The sequence below is a fragment of the Phalacrocorax carbo genome, chromosome 14 (genome assembly GCF_963921805.1).
Source record: "Phalacrocorax carbo chromosome 14, bPhaCar2.1, whole genome shotgun sequence".
Taxonomy (NCBI): Eukaryota; Metazoa; Chordata; class Aves; order Suliformes; family Phalacrocoracidae; genus Phalacrocorax; species Phalacrocorax carbo.
In genome coordinates, this window is record NC_087526.1 from 8,452,115 (window position 1) to 8,467,674 (window position 15,560).

At 41.5% G+C, this 15,560-nt stretch overlaps 1 protein-coding gene across 8 annotated transcripts in view; it reads left to right on the forward strand.

Annotated features, from left to right (window-relative positions):
- The first annotated feature begins 471 nt into the window (after positions 1–471).
- The window catches only part of ZBTB46 (zinc finger and BTB domain containing 46), a 60,737-nt gene continuing 45,648 nt past the window's right edge, over positions 472–15,560 (forward strand). The window contains exons 1-4 of one of the 8 annotated variants that reach the window (XM_064465447.1): positions 472–576; positions 1,051–1,231; positions 7,561–7,688; positions 9,491–9,630. In XM_064465447.1, the coding sequence (XP_064321517.1) occupies positions 9,577–9,630 (54 nt within the window). In that variant the 5' untranslated portion in view covers positions 472–576; positions 1,051–1,231; positions 7,561–7,688; positions 9,491–9,576. The other 7 variants (XM_064465446.1, XM_064465445.1, XM_064465448.1 and 4 more) reach the window with 7 other exon arrangements.

The following is a 15,560-nucleotide window of genomic DNA, read 5'->3' on the forward strand; positions in this document are numbered from 1 at the left end:
GACGGCCAAGGGGACCCGGAGGGACCGGGAGCGGGATGGTGAGCGGAGGAGAGCTGCCCGCCCGCCCGCTCTCCGCCTCAGCCCTGTCACCGCGCCGTCCCGTCGTGCCCCGCGCGGGCGAGCCCGGGCGCGCGCCCCCGCCCTCCCTTACTTCCGGTGTCCGGCAGTGGCAGAGCCGCCGCCGCCGGCGCCCCCCGCCGCACGGGGGTAAAGGGGGCGGGGCCGAGCTGGGGGCGGTGCTTACGGAGACACGTTTCTCCGCCGCCGTCCAATCATCGGCGGGCGGTGGGTGGAGGGGGGAGAGAGGGGGCGGGGAAAGCACCGGCACGCGCCGCGCGGCACCGCCCCCCCGCCCCGCCGCGGGCTCGCGCCCCGCGCGCCCGAGGGAGCGGCGGGAGCGCGCCCGGGTCCCCCCCCCCCCGCCTCCCCCCCCGTCCGCCGGCTTCTCCCCCCCTCCTCCGCCCTCCCCCCCCCCCCTTCCCCTTCCCCTCCCCACCCGGGAGGAGAGGCACGGAGTGACCGACGGAGCCAGAGCTCCGGCCGCTCCGAGACCCCGCTCTCCTCCACGGGGCCCAGGTAAGCGCGCCGCCCCCGCCCCCCCCTCCGCCTCCTGAGGCGAGCCGGGGGTCGTCATGGCCGCCCGCCCCCTTAGGCAGCAGCGGCGGGCCACCCCCATCCCCGCGGCCGCCCTGAGGCGAGGCCAGGCGGGCAGCAGCCCCGGGGGCGGCGGGGAGCCCCCACCCCCTCATTAATTATCACCGTTATTCTCACTCCCCCCCGAACCCCTCCGCCCCCCTCGGGCAGAGCCCGCCGCGGGGGGAGCGGGGGCCGATCGCTCCCTGCCCGCCGAGGGGGGCACGGTGTCTTCTTCTTTGGGACGCGATGTCTTATTTGGTGTGGGTGGATGGCTTAACTTGGTAAGTGGCAGGGTTTAACCCCCCTCCCCCGGCCTTCCCCTCCCCTCGCTCCTCCGCCCGCCCCCCCCCCCCTCCCCGTAACCTCCAAAAGGGGAATTTTCCAGCTGGTAATTTCTGCTGCGTCAACACCCAGCTCAAGGGAGAGGAGAAGAGACAAGGGGGCATTTTAACAGCAGCTCCACTTGCGAATAGCCAGCCTCAATCCCGGCTCCAGCATTAAAACCCTTTCCGCCCCCTAAAAACCAGCATCCGTGCAAGTTGGACCAAGAGTTTGTCAGGAGTGTGGTTCAAAACTGCTTGGAAAAAGGGATGAGGTAATAATACTGGTGAAGCATGTTGTATTTCTCTCTTTCTGCCTGTCTCTCTCTCTCTCTCTTTTTTCCCTCTCCTCTCTTTTTTTTTTTTTTTTTTTTTTTTAAAGCCAGGCCTGTTTTGGGTTATTGTCTCCCCCTAAAGCCAGACATAGATCGCCTGGCCTTGCCTCCATTTTAATTGCAGGCTGAAATGGGGGAAGTGACCCTCTTTTTTTTTTTTTAATGAAAACAAACCCACCAACAAACAAAAAAAAAAACCTTGAAAAAATAATGCTGTTCCTTTTGGGGGGATATAGGTGATTTTTTCATAAGGCTGTAACAAGTGCAAAAGTGGCTGGAAATGTTTACTGTCATGCTGGGAAACTAGTGAGGTGTCCTCCCCCCTCCCCAGAAGAAAGTGTTTGTAAAATTTGCTCGAGGGGAGGAGGAGAGGTGCTGTGAAAGGTGCTGGTAAGAGAAGGGGTTGTGCTGCTGGATTGCCTTTGTGTCTCTGTAAATAGACATGTCAGTTCCCAAAGTAATACAAGTAGTGTCTGATAACTCAATCCCAGATGACAAATAGAGAATGGAGCAGATTTTCAGGACTGTAATAGTGGGAGGATTTAGCTTTTGAAACAGAGGAGGAAAAAAAAAAATGTTGGTACCTACTGAGGAGGTTCTTCACCGGCACGTTATTGTGAAGCTGAGCGTTTGGATAAAATCCGGAGATATAAACCAATATTTATTTATTTTTACACCTGACAGGGGAAAGATAAACAAAGGATAGTTTAACAGCTCTTTAATGAATTCCTCATGCTTTTTATTTTGCAATCTCAATGATTCATTTGGCAAGCTTTACAGGACCGGATTATTATCAGCATTGTTTAAAGCCATGCTAATTAGGAGATGTGTTTTGCAAACAGTGGTATTGTAGACACCTGTACCAAAGTTCTTGCATGCATTTTAATTGCATCACTGGTATAATTTTTAGCATTTAGTTACTGTAGTATAGATCTAGGTCTCAGTTCTTGAACTCGATCAAGTGTTTATTACAAGTGTGGGTTCTCTGTGTACATAGAGCAGCTCTGCTTCTAATGGTATTAAATGTATTTTCTCAAAAGGAGAGGGAGTATTTTTTTTTCTTTTTGTTTTTCTGTGGGGATTAAAAGGAAAAGCTCCAAGAAGAGTTGAGAAAAACGTAATTTTGAGGAAGAAGCTTGCTGTGTCTGGGTAGCTCTTCCACTATTATCAACACCTTGAACATTTTATGTTTTTATAGCATCTTTTAATTGGAAATAAAATTTGATTTTGCCCTTCTAAATTCCCTCTAGCTTCTCTCACTGTTTGTCAAGTTTTATATTTTGAAAATCTTAGTGATGGAAAAAAAGGGTGGAGTGTATTATTAGTCACAATATTTTCAACATGTGGTGAGGAATTATCGCTTTAAGGTGCTTTTTGGGAACTGACTAGAAGTGGGTAGAGGAGCCTGCCCCGTGGGCTGGAGGGAGAGCTACAAAATGGGATTTAGGTATGTGGTTGGGTACGCTAGTGGGATAACTGTAAGTGAAAAAGAAAACTAGGTTTTTGTTTTTGATGCAGCCTGTCCAGGAGGGGGAAACACTCACAGCTAAACTTCTCTTGCAGTTGTTTTCATAGAATCTGCATTAGCTTTGGTATAATTGAGTCAATTTTTATATGGTCCCCAAAAATGGGGTATTCCAATAATTCTAACATTAGATGTTTATTCATATACTTTAAATGCTGCTTCATTCTAGAGTGTGTAGGATTGAGCCTTTGAAAACATGACCTGTACACAGGGTTCTTGGAGACCAAAGAAAATGGGCCACTTTCTCCCCGTGGTCTTTGTTTTCTGGGACAGTTGTACAACAGTGGGTATGTTCTTCGCAAAAGGATTTTTTTCTTTTTTTTTTATAACTGGAAGTGCTTAGAGGAAAACCAGTTTAGCAGTCCCCACCTCCCCAGCAGTCCTCTGTCAAAAGGGAAAATGCCTCACATTAGAAAGATCTGTTATTTGCTGTTAATATGTCTGCTTTTCCTCCCGTAACGTGTTGCATTGCTGTGAAGTCTTTGCTATCCACTTCTGTGGATTTTTTTTTTTAGATATGTGTTTTTGAAGTTTCTAAGCAAAGTTTCCTGTCCTCCCAGCAGCGCAGCAGCAGGCTAACACCCAATCCAAACTGCTGTTGCTTGCTTTCAGAGCAGAATTATTTCATAAACAGCTCAACCTTTCCCAGGACATTTTTCCCTTCGTGTTCTTGCCGGTTTTGCTGGCTGCCCCAGAGCACTCTGTAACGCTCTCTAGACTCCCCCTAAATTGGTAAAAAGCATTCACACGGGTGTTCCTTGCTCCTGTGTGCTTAGTTTAAGGGGCAAACAAAAGGGCAAAGAGGGAGCTTAGTTTAAGTCTTTGAAGAGCTACCTGCAGTTGTAACGGTTATCCCACATGTCCGTTATAATTCCCAGGAGCCAGCGGTTCACGTCCATTCCTGGCTGCGAGCATTACCCTAGAAAATTCTGACACTTTGCACAAAAAGATTAATACTGAGTTTATATTTTGCTTCTGCCTTACAGCTGGCTTGAATATTTTTTAAGTGCATAGCTTACCTGTGTTTTACGTGTGTGATATTTGAAACTTAAAATGTATTAATAGTGAAAGCAAGCATGCCGCGGGGTTGTCTGTCGATAGCAGGGGTCACGTTAGGCGAGAGTACAAGGACCTACCACGGCTGTGAGATAGAGGGAGGTATTTGGGCTGCATGAAGTACTGCGATTTTACTCTTCGCCTAAGGATCTCCCTGAGCATTTTTACGATATTTTGGTCAAGTACAATTACAGTCGGGACTCTAGTGTTAAAATTTGTTGCTTCAAAACTTGGTGTTAATCTCTTGGGGACTTTCTGTTTTGCTTGGTGATACGTTTGTGTTACAGCCCCCTTAAATACAACGTTCAGTAGTTGGTTTTCTCAATTTCCTCTAGATCTTTAGTCCTTTAGGCAGGATGAGAAATAAAAGCATGTATCACTTGTTGCAGGATTTCTTTCACTTGAGATGCGAGAGGAATGAATCTCAGTGTCCCTAAAAGTTCAATAGCTTTCTGGTTCGTGCTGCCTTGGTGTATTTGGATGCGCAAGGATGTCCAGTTTGCAGGGATAGCTGCTTGGGATTCAGTTCCCATCCCATAGATGTTGGTTGAATGTGCTGGTGCCACAACTGCTTTTTATCAGTCTCCCGTTTTGTAAAACAGGGGTGCTGGGGTTTACTCAGCTCTTCCAAAACATTTTCTAATGTACTGATGAAAAACCATAGTTGCACTAAAAACACTTATTCTTCATAAATGCAACTAGTGTGAAGTCCTCACTGAATTTCCTACAAGGTACAGTGGAGCTCAGAGGCTCGTGGGTGGGGTTTTCTGTCCCTTACCAAGTTAGCTGTGGTGCAGTCATTTTCTTAACAGCTGCTTTAACTTTCTTTTGTACACATATATTTAAGAAACATCAGTTTGTGTTTTGACTGCTGGTGAAGTGTTGGTTTTTAATAGCTTCAGAGTGCTTCACAGGAAGGATGAGATCCTTGATGGTAATTCTAATTAGATGGAAATGTGTTCCGCTTTGCGGTGTTCTGTTGCGTGTGTGCATTGGAACAATGTGGCTGCCAAGAGGGGCAGCAGCTTTGGTGAAACGAAGCAGGTAGATGCCAAGTTAGAGTTGAAGCTCACCTTTTGCCTTGTTTTTTGGAGATGTGGCTTGCTTTTATTCCAGCCCATACAGTGGGGATCCCTTCTGTCCTGTTATTCACTTGGGTTGTGTACACGGGAAGACGACATCTGCAGATGTTGGCAGTTGCCTAGCATTTGCTTTGTAGTAAAACTGAGTTGGGGTCTCCTGTAATGGAGGGAGGCAGTGAGGCAACAGAAATATTCTCCAAACACAGCTACTAGCTTGTGTATGGATTAAAATAAACTTAGTACCAAGAATGCCAGAGTGTGTGCCAGGAACTTAGCTGCTTAAGAACCCTACTTAGAAAACTGAGTAGGGTTTCATGTATTAAAGAATATATTTATACCTGCATATACTTAAATACCTAGTTATCTTTCCTAATTATTTCCTCCTCATGTGTTGAACAAACTGCTTATTCCATCCAAGTGAGTTTGCTTCCTGGTATTTCTCACCATGTGATTAAGAACTCTGCAGAAAGAGTTGATATTTCAGGCAGTTAGTTCACCCTCTTTGAGGAAAGGCTTAAACAAAATTTGCACCTTTTGCATGAATACACCATTTGGAGGAAATACCTTTCTGCCTAGTGCTCTGGAAGAGAAGAATTGATGGCCTATATCAGCCATTAGGTGCTTCAGATCCCTAAACCTGACACCAACTAATTTAAGTACTGATAAGCAAAGTAGTTACGATGCAGTACTCCTAAAAGTCCTGCCCCTATAGTATTGGAGGATGAGGTGGTGGCTAAATAGAAAACTATCTTATTGACTTCCTTCTTGTTACCACTGTATCCTTGGCTTCAATCCACTTCCTTTTTTTTTTTTGGTAATAGTTGATCAAATCTGGACTATGAGTAAAAAGGGACTAAGTGCTTGTACTGCGAATTACACAAACGAAATTAAATTGTTCGCAGAGCACCTCATATGTTATCTTTAGTTTTGCACTGGATGATTTTTTTCTTTTTTACTCTTGGATTATCCTTGACTCCCTACATGTCTCTTAGGTGCTCTTCCCTTGGTTCTTCCCGCTGCTATACTTCTTTTTAAAAGTTACCTCATGATTCTTCCTCCTTCTTTGCTCCCTCCCTTTTTACGTACTGAGTTCAGGAAATTTAGCAAAGAATCCCTAGTTTAAAAAGCCAAAAACCAGTGAGAAAGTTTTGGGGGAACTATTCTTCAAGGGCAATTCCCAGTGTGAGATGCTTGCAGTTCTTTAATCCTCTCTCTTTTTTTTTTTAAGATGCTCTTTATGGGTTTTTTTTTTTTTGGCTAATAGATGCAAAAGGACAAAGTCTCTTGCTTAGGCTTCTTTTGTGTGTCTTTTTTTTCTTTTAAGTGGAAGATTAAGGTCTTGTAGGAGTTAAGGGCACTTGGACAGGTAAGTGTCATACTCGCCACAGCCATTTGGATTTTTTCAGGTTTTTTTTTAATCTTCACTGCTGGAGTAGCAGGTATATCTGTAGCCAAATTCTTATATTTTTTGTGAGATCACCAGACTTCTCAAGCTTGGTACCCTGTAAGATACTTGCTTTTTAAGTGCTGGCTAGCTCTTCCATGTTCTTACTGCATTGTGCAAGGCCATGGTGTGGGTAGTGCTGGATCTGTTCTTCTCTTGGTGCCACCAGATGAGAGAGAGAACAAAAATAGGGGAATGATACAAGCAACTGTTTCTGTACCATGATGGAGCTCTCGATAATGGAGAGAGAGGATGGAGAGACAGGCACATGGGCAGAGTTGGAAGTTATAGGGAAATGAGTAAGTGAAATGCAGAGGAAATACAAAGAGATATTACTGCAAGTAAGCGTTTTGAACTAGAGCAAACACCTAGTGTTCTGTAAAGACAGGTGCATCCTGTTGTATGAGCAAATTGTTGCCTGTTGGAATATCATGTTTTGGGCTGCATAGCTTTTACAGGCATGGAAAAGAAAACTTCTACCTTCTGTTAGGTATTTGCATTGATTTCTGTATCTTTGGGGGGTTTCTTTTCTCAAAACTTTTAAATTTTGTAAGAGGAACAAACTGCTCTACTTAGCGCTTTCAAGCACACCATTCTTTAACTTGAGGGTGACGCTGGCTTTTGAAGGCGCTGATTCAGCTGAGTTGGGTGGGAATAGAACTCAAATATCTGACTTCTCTATAATGTGGGCACATAATTTTTCTGTAGCCTTAGGCAAATACTTTGGTTTGGAGGGAAATCACTGTAACTGTGACGTTAGATTAATACTAACCCCATTTAAAGTGTGTGGATGGCAGGTGTCACAGGAACATTAACTGAAACTTTATGACGGTAACTGGAGGAAACAATTGTTACACTAGTTTGAAATCCTCATATAAAGTACTGGTTTTTACAGTGACTTTTTCAAAGCACTGTTGCTGAAGCATAGTCAGAAGTTGTTAATAGTCTTAAAATTTGTATGTTGAACTTAACATGAGCTAAATAATTTTTCCTATATGTCAGAATATATTTCCTATATATCAGAATATTTCTTGCTCAAAATGGCAATCAGTGTTGTAAATGTGCAGTTATTTTAAGTGTTGCCTGTAATTATGTGACACTGAAGGTTTTTGCATTAAGTTAAAATTTAGATTTTAATTTTTGCCTCCTATTCTTTATACAGGATATCTGATGAACCTTTTGGAGCTTGTTACCAGAGACCATTCTTCTCTATTCATTAAATCATGTGCTATCCAGCAGTGAAACATTGTGACGTTTGTTTTTGTTAGCAGAAAAAAAATTAAAATATTGGTAAGTTCTCAGCATTTAAGGATGTTTTTGTAATGTAGTAAGGGAAGGAGAAGGAGTAGCTGGAGAGAACATTGTCATGAGGACTTACAGTTCTTCATGAAATTTGTCTTACCATTGATAACAAAGGCTTGTTTAGAAATATTACCCAACTGCAAAAGTTGAAGAAATACCTCTGGCTATTCTGCTCCTATGTTGTGGTAGGGCGGCCGCCATTAATCATGGTCACTTGGTTCTCTTCTGTTCGATTAGAAGAGGAAAACAGGTGCAGAGCTCAAAACAAGAAGAAAAAAATGCAGAGCAGTGCAAAATAGTATAGGTCTCAGCTTTACCATTCTTAACAGACTATTCTGGCTCATTTTGTGACTCTGGGGCCTAGGTGTAAATGAGAGTCTTAACAGTAACAGTCCTAAGACTAAGTGTAAATACGTATTACTTTTATACTTTGTTAGCAAAGTAATTTCCCAAGTGTCTGTGTTGGTCTGGCTCCCTCACTCCCCCACTTTGTTCTTTAACTGTCTTAATAACCGGACTAAAAAGAGCTAGCCAAAACAATTGCTATGGAGAAGCCATCAGAATTAAAGAAAGGCAAGACTTGGCAGTTTGAAATAGAAATAGAGAACAAAGTCAATGGTATTTGCTTCGGTTGGGTCATATTTGTTTTCAAGATTTTCACAGTTCTGCTTGTTGGCATAAGAATGCTTGGATTTCCTTATTTCTCCATTTGTTTATTAGATATGCCATTTTACCATTTATAATGACTTCAGTTTGTATTGGGAAAGCTTTCTTAATTTTTATTTTCTGATGTTTTCTTTCACAATCTGTTGCTACAGAAGGTCAGTCTTGAAATCCACAGTATTGATGTATAGCTTATTTTCACTGAGAGCTATTCCGTGTATTGAAGACGTCTGAAATAGAGATCAGAAATATGTGGCAAATACTTTGCTGTAACGATTAATGGTATATAAACAGTATACAGTTTTGCATAAAGTGCAGTCAGAAGTTTTAGTTGAAGTTAAATGTTGCAAGTGTAGTGAATATGCTATTCTGAAGAAAATAAAGATTGTTTTGTGTAAGAAAAGCAGGTGTACAAGACAGTAGTTATAATGGATACGTACTCACAGACAAATAGCTTTGTTTAGATGAATTCTTCCTATTCTTTATACCTTGTAATAATAAATGTTAGTATTTTATCTGAGAAGTCTATCTGTGAAGGTGCCTTACTGTACCCAAATATCTCTATTTTTACACAGAGTTTTCAAGATCTTGGGATTGTTTAGCCTCTTAAGCTAGAGTGGTGTCAGGCAGTAGGAACTGGCCATTAAACATTTCAAGAGGAAATGCTCATGAATATTCCACTGCATTTTTTTTTTTCCAGGAGTTGTATCGGCAGCTTTTTAACCTCAGTGTTTTACAGGTCAGATAAGGTGAATTAGTGTCCTTCAGGCCACAAATGTCTCTTTAAAAAGTCATTAAAGTGAGAATGTTTTGAAAAGCTACCAAACAGGAAACACTGTTGTTTCAAGGGTCTGTTTGAAGTTTTAGTATCTAAAATTAGACTTTTTTTTCCCATACTTTAAGAACTAACTCTGGCTTATATTATTGCAAAAAGGTAACCAGGATTTAATTACCAGCAGTGTATTGATACGCTCTGAGTTAATGTTTTGTGGGGTTCATTTGGGGTTCAAAAGAGGTGTTATAACTGAGTTTGGAGGGAAAGCACTTAAAAATGCATCACTGTTGTCCAGTAATCTTGTAGTTCAATGCTAATAACTTTTTGGTTTTGTTTTTTTTTTAAATCGTAGTTCTGTCTTTCTCCTATAAGAGTTCATACCAGTGCTATTGGAAGGTTGCAGAAAAGTGCACTACCTGTGCTGCCCTAGGGCTGTTGATGTCCTCAGCTGTTGTAGGAGAAACACTAGACCTGGAACCCAGTTTGTTACTGGTAAGAAGTAATTGTCTTGGATTTTATTTTTTGTTTAATGTTAAAGTTTGCATGCTTTCTCTAACAAAATCTTTTCACTGCTTGTTAGTCTAAGAACACTGTAGCAAAACATGCATCTCTGGTCTTTCCTCTCCCCTCCCCCCTTAAACTTTACAGTTAGTAAATTTCTAATTCTAATTTCTAATTGCCCTCCTTCCAAAATGTGGAGGCTAACATTTTCCCTTAGCTTTCATTTTCAGACCTGGTTTTCTCTTGAAATTCTTCATGCATTGCCAGAGCTAATGAAGGTTAATAAATGGATTTTTCTAAGATTTCTCAGAAATTCTGTCTTTTGGTTACACTCTGTAGTGTCCAGCTTCCACACGCTATAGCTGGCCCTGTAATATCAGGTAGATGGTTTGACAGGTCAAAGCCAAGTCTCTCGTTTGAAGTCCTGGAGTAGAGAGTGAAATGTTTAATAAAGGCTCCCTGTTATTTTATGTTCTGCTAATTGGAGTTAGATTTTGCTTGTGGTTTGTGTTTGGATTGCAGAAACAAAACTTTGATAATATGAATGACTAGAAGCGTGTAGTGTTTTGCATAACCTTATTCTTTCTGCTGAAACTGGCTGCCTTTTACTTCCTAATTGCATTCAGACCTATGTATTTTCATGGTAGAAGAAATTTTAAACTGATGATGTCTTTAAATGTGTTGTATTTCCTGACTAAATCTAACCTGGACTGATGGGGTGTCGAAGTCTCTTTGCCTGCCCTGAGACCTAGCTGTTCAAGCGAGCCATTTCTTTGCTGGTGTGTTACGGCTGCTGACGGTGTAATGCTTGCCCTGCTACTGTTTGAACTTTACTTTCTGGATTGTAGCTACTACAGAGATGCTAAATGGAGATTTTTTTTTAATGCTGCTGCTGATGGGGTAGCATTGGCTTTGACGTTGGAGAACTTTTATTGAATCCTCGTCAGGCAGATTTTAATTAAATACTGGTAGGGGCTTGTGGTTTTTTGTTTTGGTTTGGTTTTTCCCCCTACAGTCATTGAGAACTGAGTAGGCCTCTTAAATCTGATAATAAAAATATAACTAGTTTGGGGTTTTTTTATGTTCCCTGAAAATCATTTGCCTCCCACATTCTTGCCTTTTCTGTAATTCTGTAGTATTTCTCAAACTGAATGATGAAACTTCTATTTTCCTCCTGTGACCCCTAACCTGTAAGGATGAACGTGCACTATTGAGCTGTCATTAAACATCTTCATCCCCAGTTGTAAGGAAAAAGTGGTACACTGTTTTCATGAAACTGTGAATTGTGAGTAACCTCTTTGGCCCAAGGGTCTGGTTTGGTCTGTTTACAAACATCTACCTGCTTCTCTTAGAATTTGGAGTTGTGGTTGGAATGACCAACTTAATGACTGATCAGTTTTGTGAATTGGAATAGGGCAGAAGTTTCTCTTTTGGCAACTGCTCATTTCTGTAAGCTGTTACTTGCATCTACTATGATCAAAGCTGAACATACAAATATAATTTGGGGGTATCTAGTATCAAGAAATTAAAACTTCTGGAATTGTGTGCTCTTCTTCAAACACACTTCTGGAGATATGTACTTGTAAAGCTTGTGAGCAGTGTCTTTGCAGGGAGTTAATATTCTGAGTCGTCTCCTGAATGTGCAAGCAAGCAGAATAAGTACAGGTACTGTCCTTTTCAGTTGCTAAGGTTACCTTGGGGTGTTTTGTTCTCCATTCTTTTCGGTGTAGGGCACATGGGTAAGAGGAATCCTAAGCATTTCTGTTGTCTTTAATTGGATAAAAGTGAAACTTGTATACACACTGTGTCTTGTTGTGCAAGGAGGCGTTACAAGCCCGATCTCACCTTACAGAGCTCCTTTGCAGAGGAATTTAAAAAATGTTGGAATGTCTTGGGAGTGGAGACATGGAGAGGACACAGGGGAAGCAGAGAAGTGGGGTGTGTTTGTTGGGTTTTTATATAACAAACCATTGGAGTGAATTTGAGTTCTTCCTTAATTTGTTTTTACTTTTCTCTGAAGGGAGAGGGGGGAGGAAACAACACATTTTTGGTTAAATTCCAGTTGGCCTGTTTTCTCTAGGGAGCGTAGAGTGACTGGTGAAGGAGTGCACTAGTGCCTATTTTGGTACTCATAACTTGTGTCCTGAGTGTTAAGTGTGGAAACATGTTTAGAAAATTATAACAGACTAAATGTTGTGTAAATTTTTGGTTCTCTTACATTCTGAGAGAGCAAAAAGTAAACAAACAAACAAAAAACCACTACTAACAACAAAAACCTGAAATGCCCCTGTAGTCCTGTGTTGTGGTGGGTTTTTTTGGTTTTGTTGTCCGTCCCCCCGCGCCCCCCTCCCCATTTTCCTTCTGAGCGAAGGGCGTTTATTTTTGTCCCCACTATTCCCCAAGGGACTGTACTGTAGAGGCTTTCATCTGTATACCCCATTTCTTGTCTGTGGCTTTTTGTCAAAATTCAAATAATGCCCTGAGTTTTGGGTGCAACAAATTCGTACCCCTTAATTTTACTGGTGTTAAGATTTTGGTCAGGAGACCTGTTATGGGTATGTCTGCTGAGAGGTTGGCTTTGGAAGTATTACTGGTTACTCCTTTTAAATCCTTGCCAACACTAGGTAAGGATGGTGTTTAATTAGACTCTTTATTATGTCATTGGGTGATACTTTAATGTTCAAATAACTGTAGTGAGAATGTAAAATAAACAGTTTTCATAGATGCTATATTTGTAGAACTAGGTTCATTCTAGCTAGGGTTAAAGATTATATAAATTATTAATGCTTACTTTTAAGACCAGGTTTTTTACAAGATGAAAAATAAAAAGCTGGCCTGTATCATGACAGAAGTTTGCATGAAAGTGATTATTAAATCTGTTCATATTTTGTTCTTTTTTGCTCTTTTTGCTGTTACAAAAAGTGCAAGTGTTGTTTGTTTAGTGACAATTTTTTTTAGTTATTTTTGGAAATAGACTTTTGAATTACTGTACTGTCTGCAAATTGACTTAGGAAGGAAGCCTGACCTGCTGCAATTTATTTTGTGGAAAATCTACAGATGAGCTTTCATGGTTCTTTGGCTTCTTGGAAAGCTGTGTTGTGGCCATGTGCTGTCATCGCAGGCCCTAAGCCTAAAGGATTTTAGTAGGTGCTCAACTTTGAAATCCTTCAGTGTACTAAAAAGACCGGAGATAAAACAGAAAATATATCACTGATCTTCAAGGTCTGTTTCTAAAAGAATCTCTACAGTTTATTCCATCTTTACCATACTTCTACTGGAAGTTTGAAGGGTACTGCTTTGCTGAAGAAATCTCTCCACAACATCTTTTAAGTGGAGATAAATTAGCAGGAAAAGGGAAAAAAGCCCCAAACAACAAGCCACAGAACAGCATTTAAAATTGGAACACAAGAGCACAGAGTTTTGAAGCTTCCTGAATTTTTAACTACTAGCAAATTGCCTTAAATTTAACTTGGATTAATTCCCTAGTGATCCTTGACATTAAACGGATGTTCTGGTTTGACATGGGTAGACAGAAAACTAATTAATTCCTCTGAATTTGAGGCATATTTAATTTTCTCCCCTGAAGACCTCTCATTTAAAAGGTACAATGCTGTGACAAATGTTGAATGTGGAACGATGTGTATGAGGTAGCAGACCTTTAGACAGAGGAAGATCAAGACATCTACAATAATAATTGCTGGTTTGGAAGATGTTAAATTTTACTGATCTGACTGAACACTGGAGTATCCACATCATTGCTTGCATACTTGAAAGAGCTATAATGTGCCCACCTGTCTGTGGAAAGGATGCTGCTCTTTGATGTGCGTCTTCCCCATTCATCTCTATTTCTTTATGCTTAAAGTACTTCGGAACAGGACAAGTTGTCTTCTGTTTCCATAGAGGAATGTATATTGTCATTATTTTTACTTGTTTTCCTGTACTCATCATATTTTAGAACATCAGGTATTTTTGATTTCTTGTCCAAAATGTCCCTACCCACCCTCTGCTCTTGTCCCCAGTGTCCTTGGAAATACGGGCAAGTAAGATACAAGGACTGTATGATCTTACTGTAATGACACGCTTTTGTTCATCCATGGCTTGCCTGGAGGGTGTGTTCTGTCAAGAGCTTGGTGGGTGGGAGGGAGGCCAGTAAGGAATCTTGTGTAGATTTTTTTTTTTTTCTTTTGTGTGTGTGTGTTTAGTTGAAAATCCCTTGATAGGAAATAAAGTCAGAGGGAAGCTGTTTCCTAAAGAGGCTAGCAAGTGCTTCATCCTAAACAGCATCAGATTAGTCAATCTCTGAACCTCAAATGGGTCCAGTATACACCAAAAGTAGCAAGAGACAAATGTTTTAATCTGGGTTTCTGCCGTGGGCACCTTAAACAAAGAACAAGGTGTATCTAAAATAGACTTACTAACAGCGAGGGGAGCCCAGCCCACTGAACTAAGCTGAATAAACATATGAAATAGTAAAATAAAATCTCAAGGAATTGGTGTAATTTCCAGGTGAAAAACATTGAAGAAAAGCTGTTGTTGCATAAATTCAGAAAAGCAGGTGACAACATTGACAAATATTCCTGAAGCTAATCTGTGATAAATTGAGGAAATTAAAGTTATCCTTGCAGGAGACTTTTTTTCTTCCTCTCCCCAATTCCAAGGAGATGCTGCATTGGAATATGGATTTTGATACCTCTGGAGGAACAGCAAAAGGAAATGCCGTATCTAAAACCTTCCGATTGCTTCGTAATTGCATGCTGTGAGATTTTCTTGCGTCTTCCTTTGAATCATGTGGATATGGCAGCTGTTGAAGACAGGATTGGTGATGGACAACTCACTTTATCCTATGTGGCAATTCATATTTCCTGAGGGGACTGAGCTGACTCTTCAGCTCCTAAAAGTAGATGCAGTAGTGGTTTCTGGAATAAAGACAAAACTGAACTGTCATTCTGCCTTAAGAGGTGGTTCTCTCAAACATGAAGACATTGGAAGCGGTGGCAGCCACCTTCACAGCCTGGGTTAGAGAGCTGCTGTGCTGGCTGGTTCCATTACAACCTTTTCAGGCCAAACACCTGAAAAATAAATTCTTCTTTTGCCCACCCCACCCTGCCTTACTTCCTGACTCTGATTCCTGGTTTGATTTTTATTTATTTATTTGAGATGGAGATTGCTTCTCTGTGAGAATTTGATTTGAAGTCTCTGGACAGATTTCGAAGATAAATAGGTAGTGTTGTTCAGATAGTTTAGAGCTATGCTATTATTGACCTCTTCCAGCTCAAATAAAAAAAAGATTGGTTCTTCATGTGTTCTGTTCTTAATTGTGCAGAAAAGCTGTATGGATTTGAAGTAGGTGAACACCAGTTCAGCCTGTTTTTGTTGCAGGAAGATGGCCCTTCCTTTCTTGAGGGAAGCAAATGCTTCTCAATGATCGAGGACCAGATGGTCTTGCAAATTAGCATTTCTGACACTGCTGAAGAGACAGCTACATTCTTGCAGAACTGGAGAAGCTTGTGCAGGCAATCCTGCATAACTTGAACTTTTGAATCATCAGGTGCCTCTTTAGAAGAAAGGTCCTGTGTCATGTTATGTTCTGTGGGCTGAGAGGCTCTTTTCTAGCCAGTGGTGTTGGCTAAACTGTAGCTATTTTGCACACACAGATGCTAGTAATAGCACAGACTAGGGGAAGCGGGCAGAGGTCTTATGGGTCTGTATTCCACAGTACAGGAAACCTACTTCCATGTGTCAGGAAACTTTCTTAATCATGGCTGCCGTAGGACAGCCACTACTGTGAGCTGATTTAAACAGATGGGACTGAACTTGTGTTTGAACTCTATGTATGTTAGAAAGTTGCTTCAAGTTCACATCAGCCTCCTTACTGACAGTGCTTATATTTAACTATGTATCCTTCAAGACCATAAGACCTC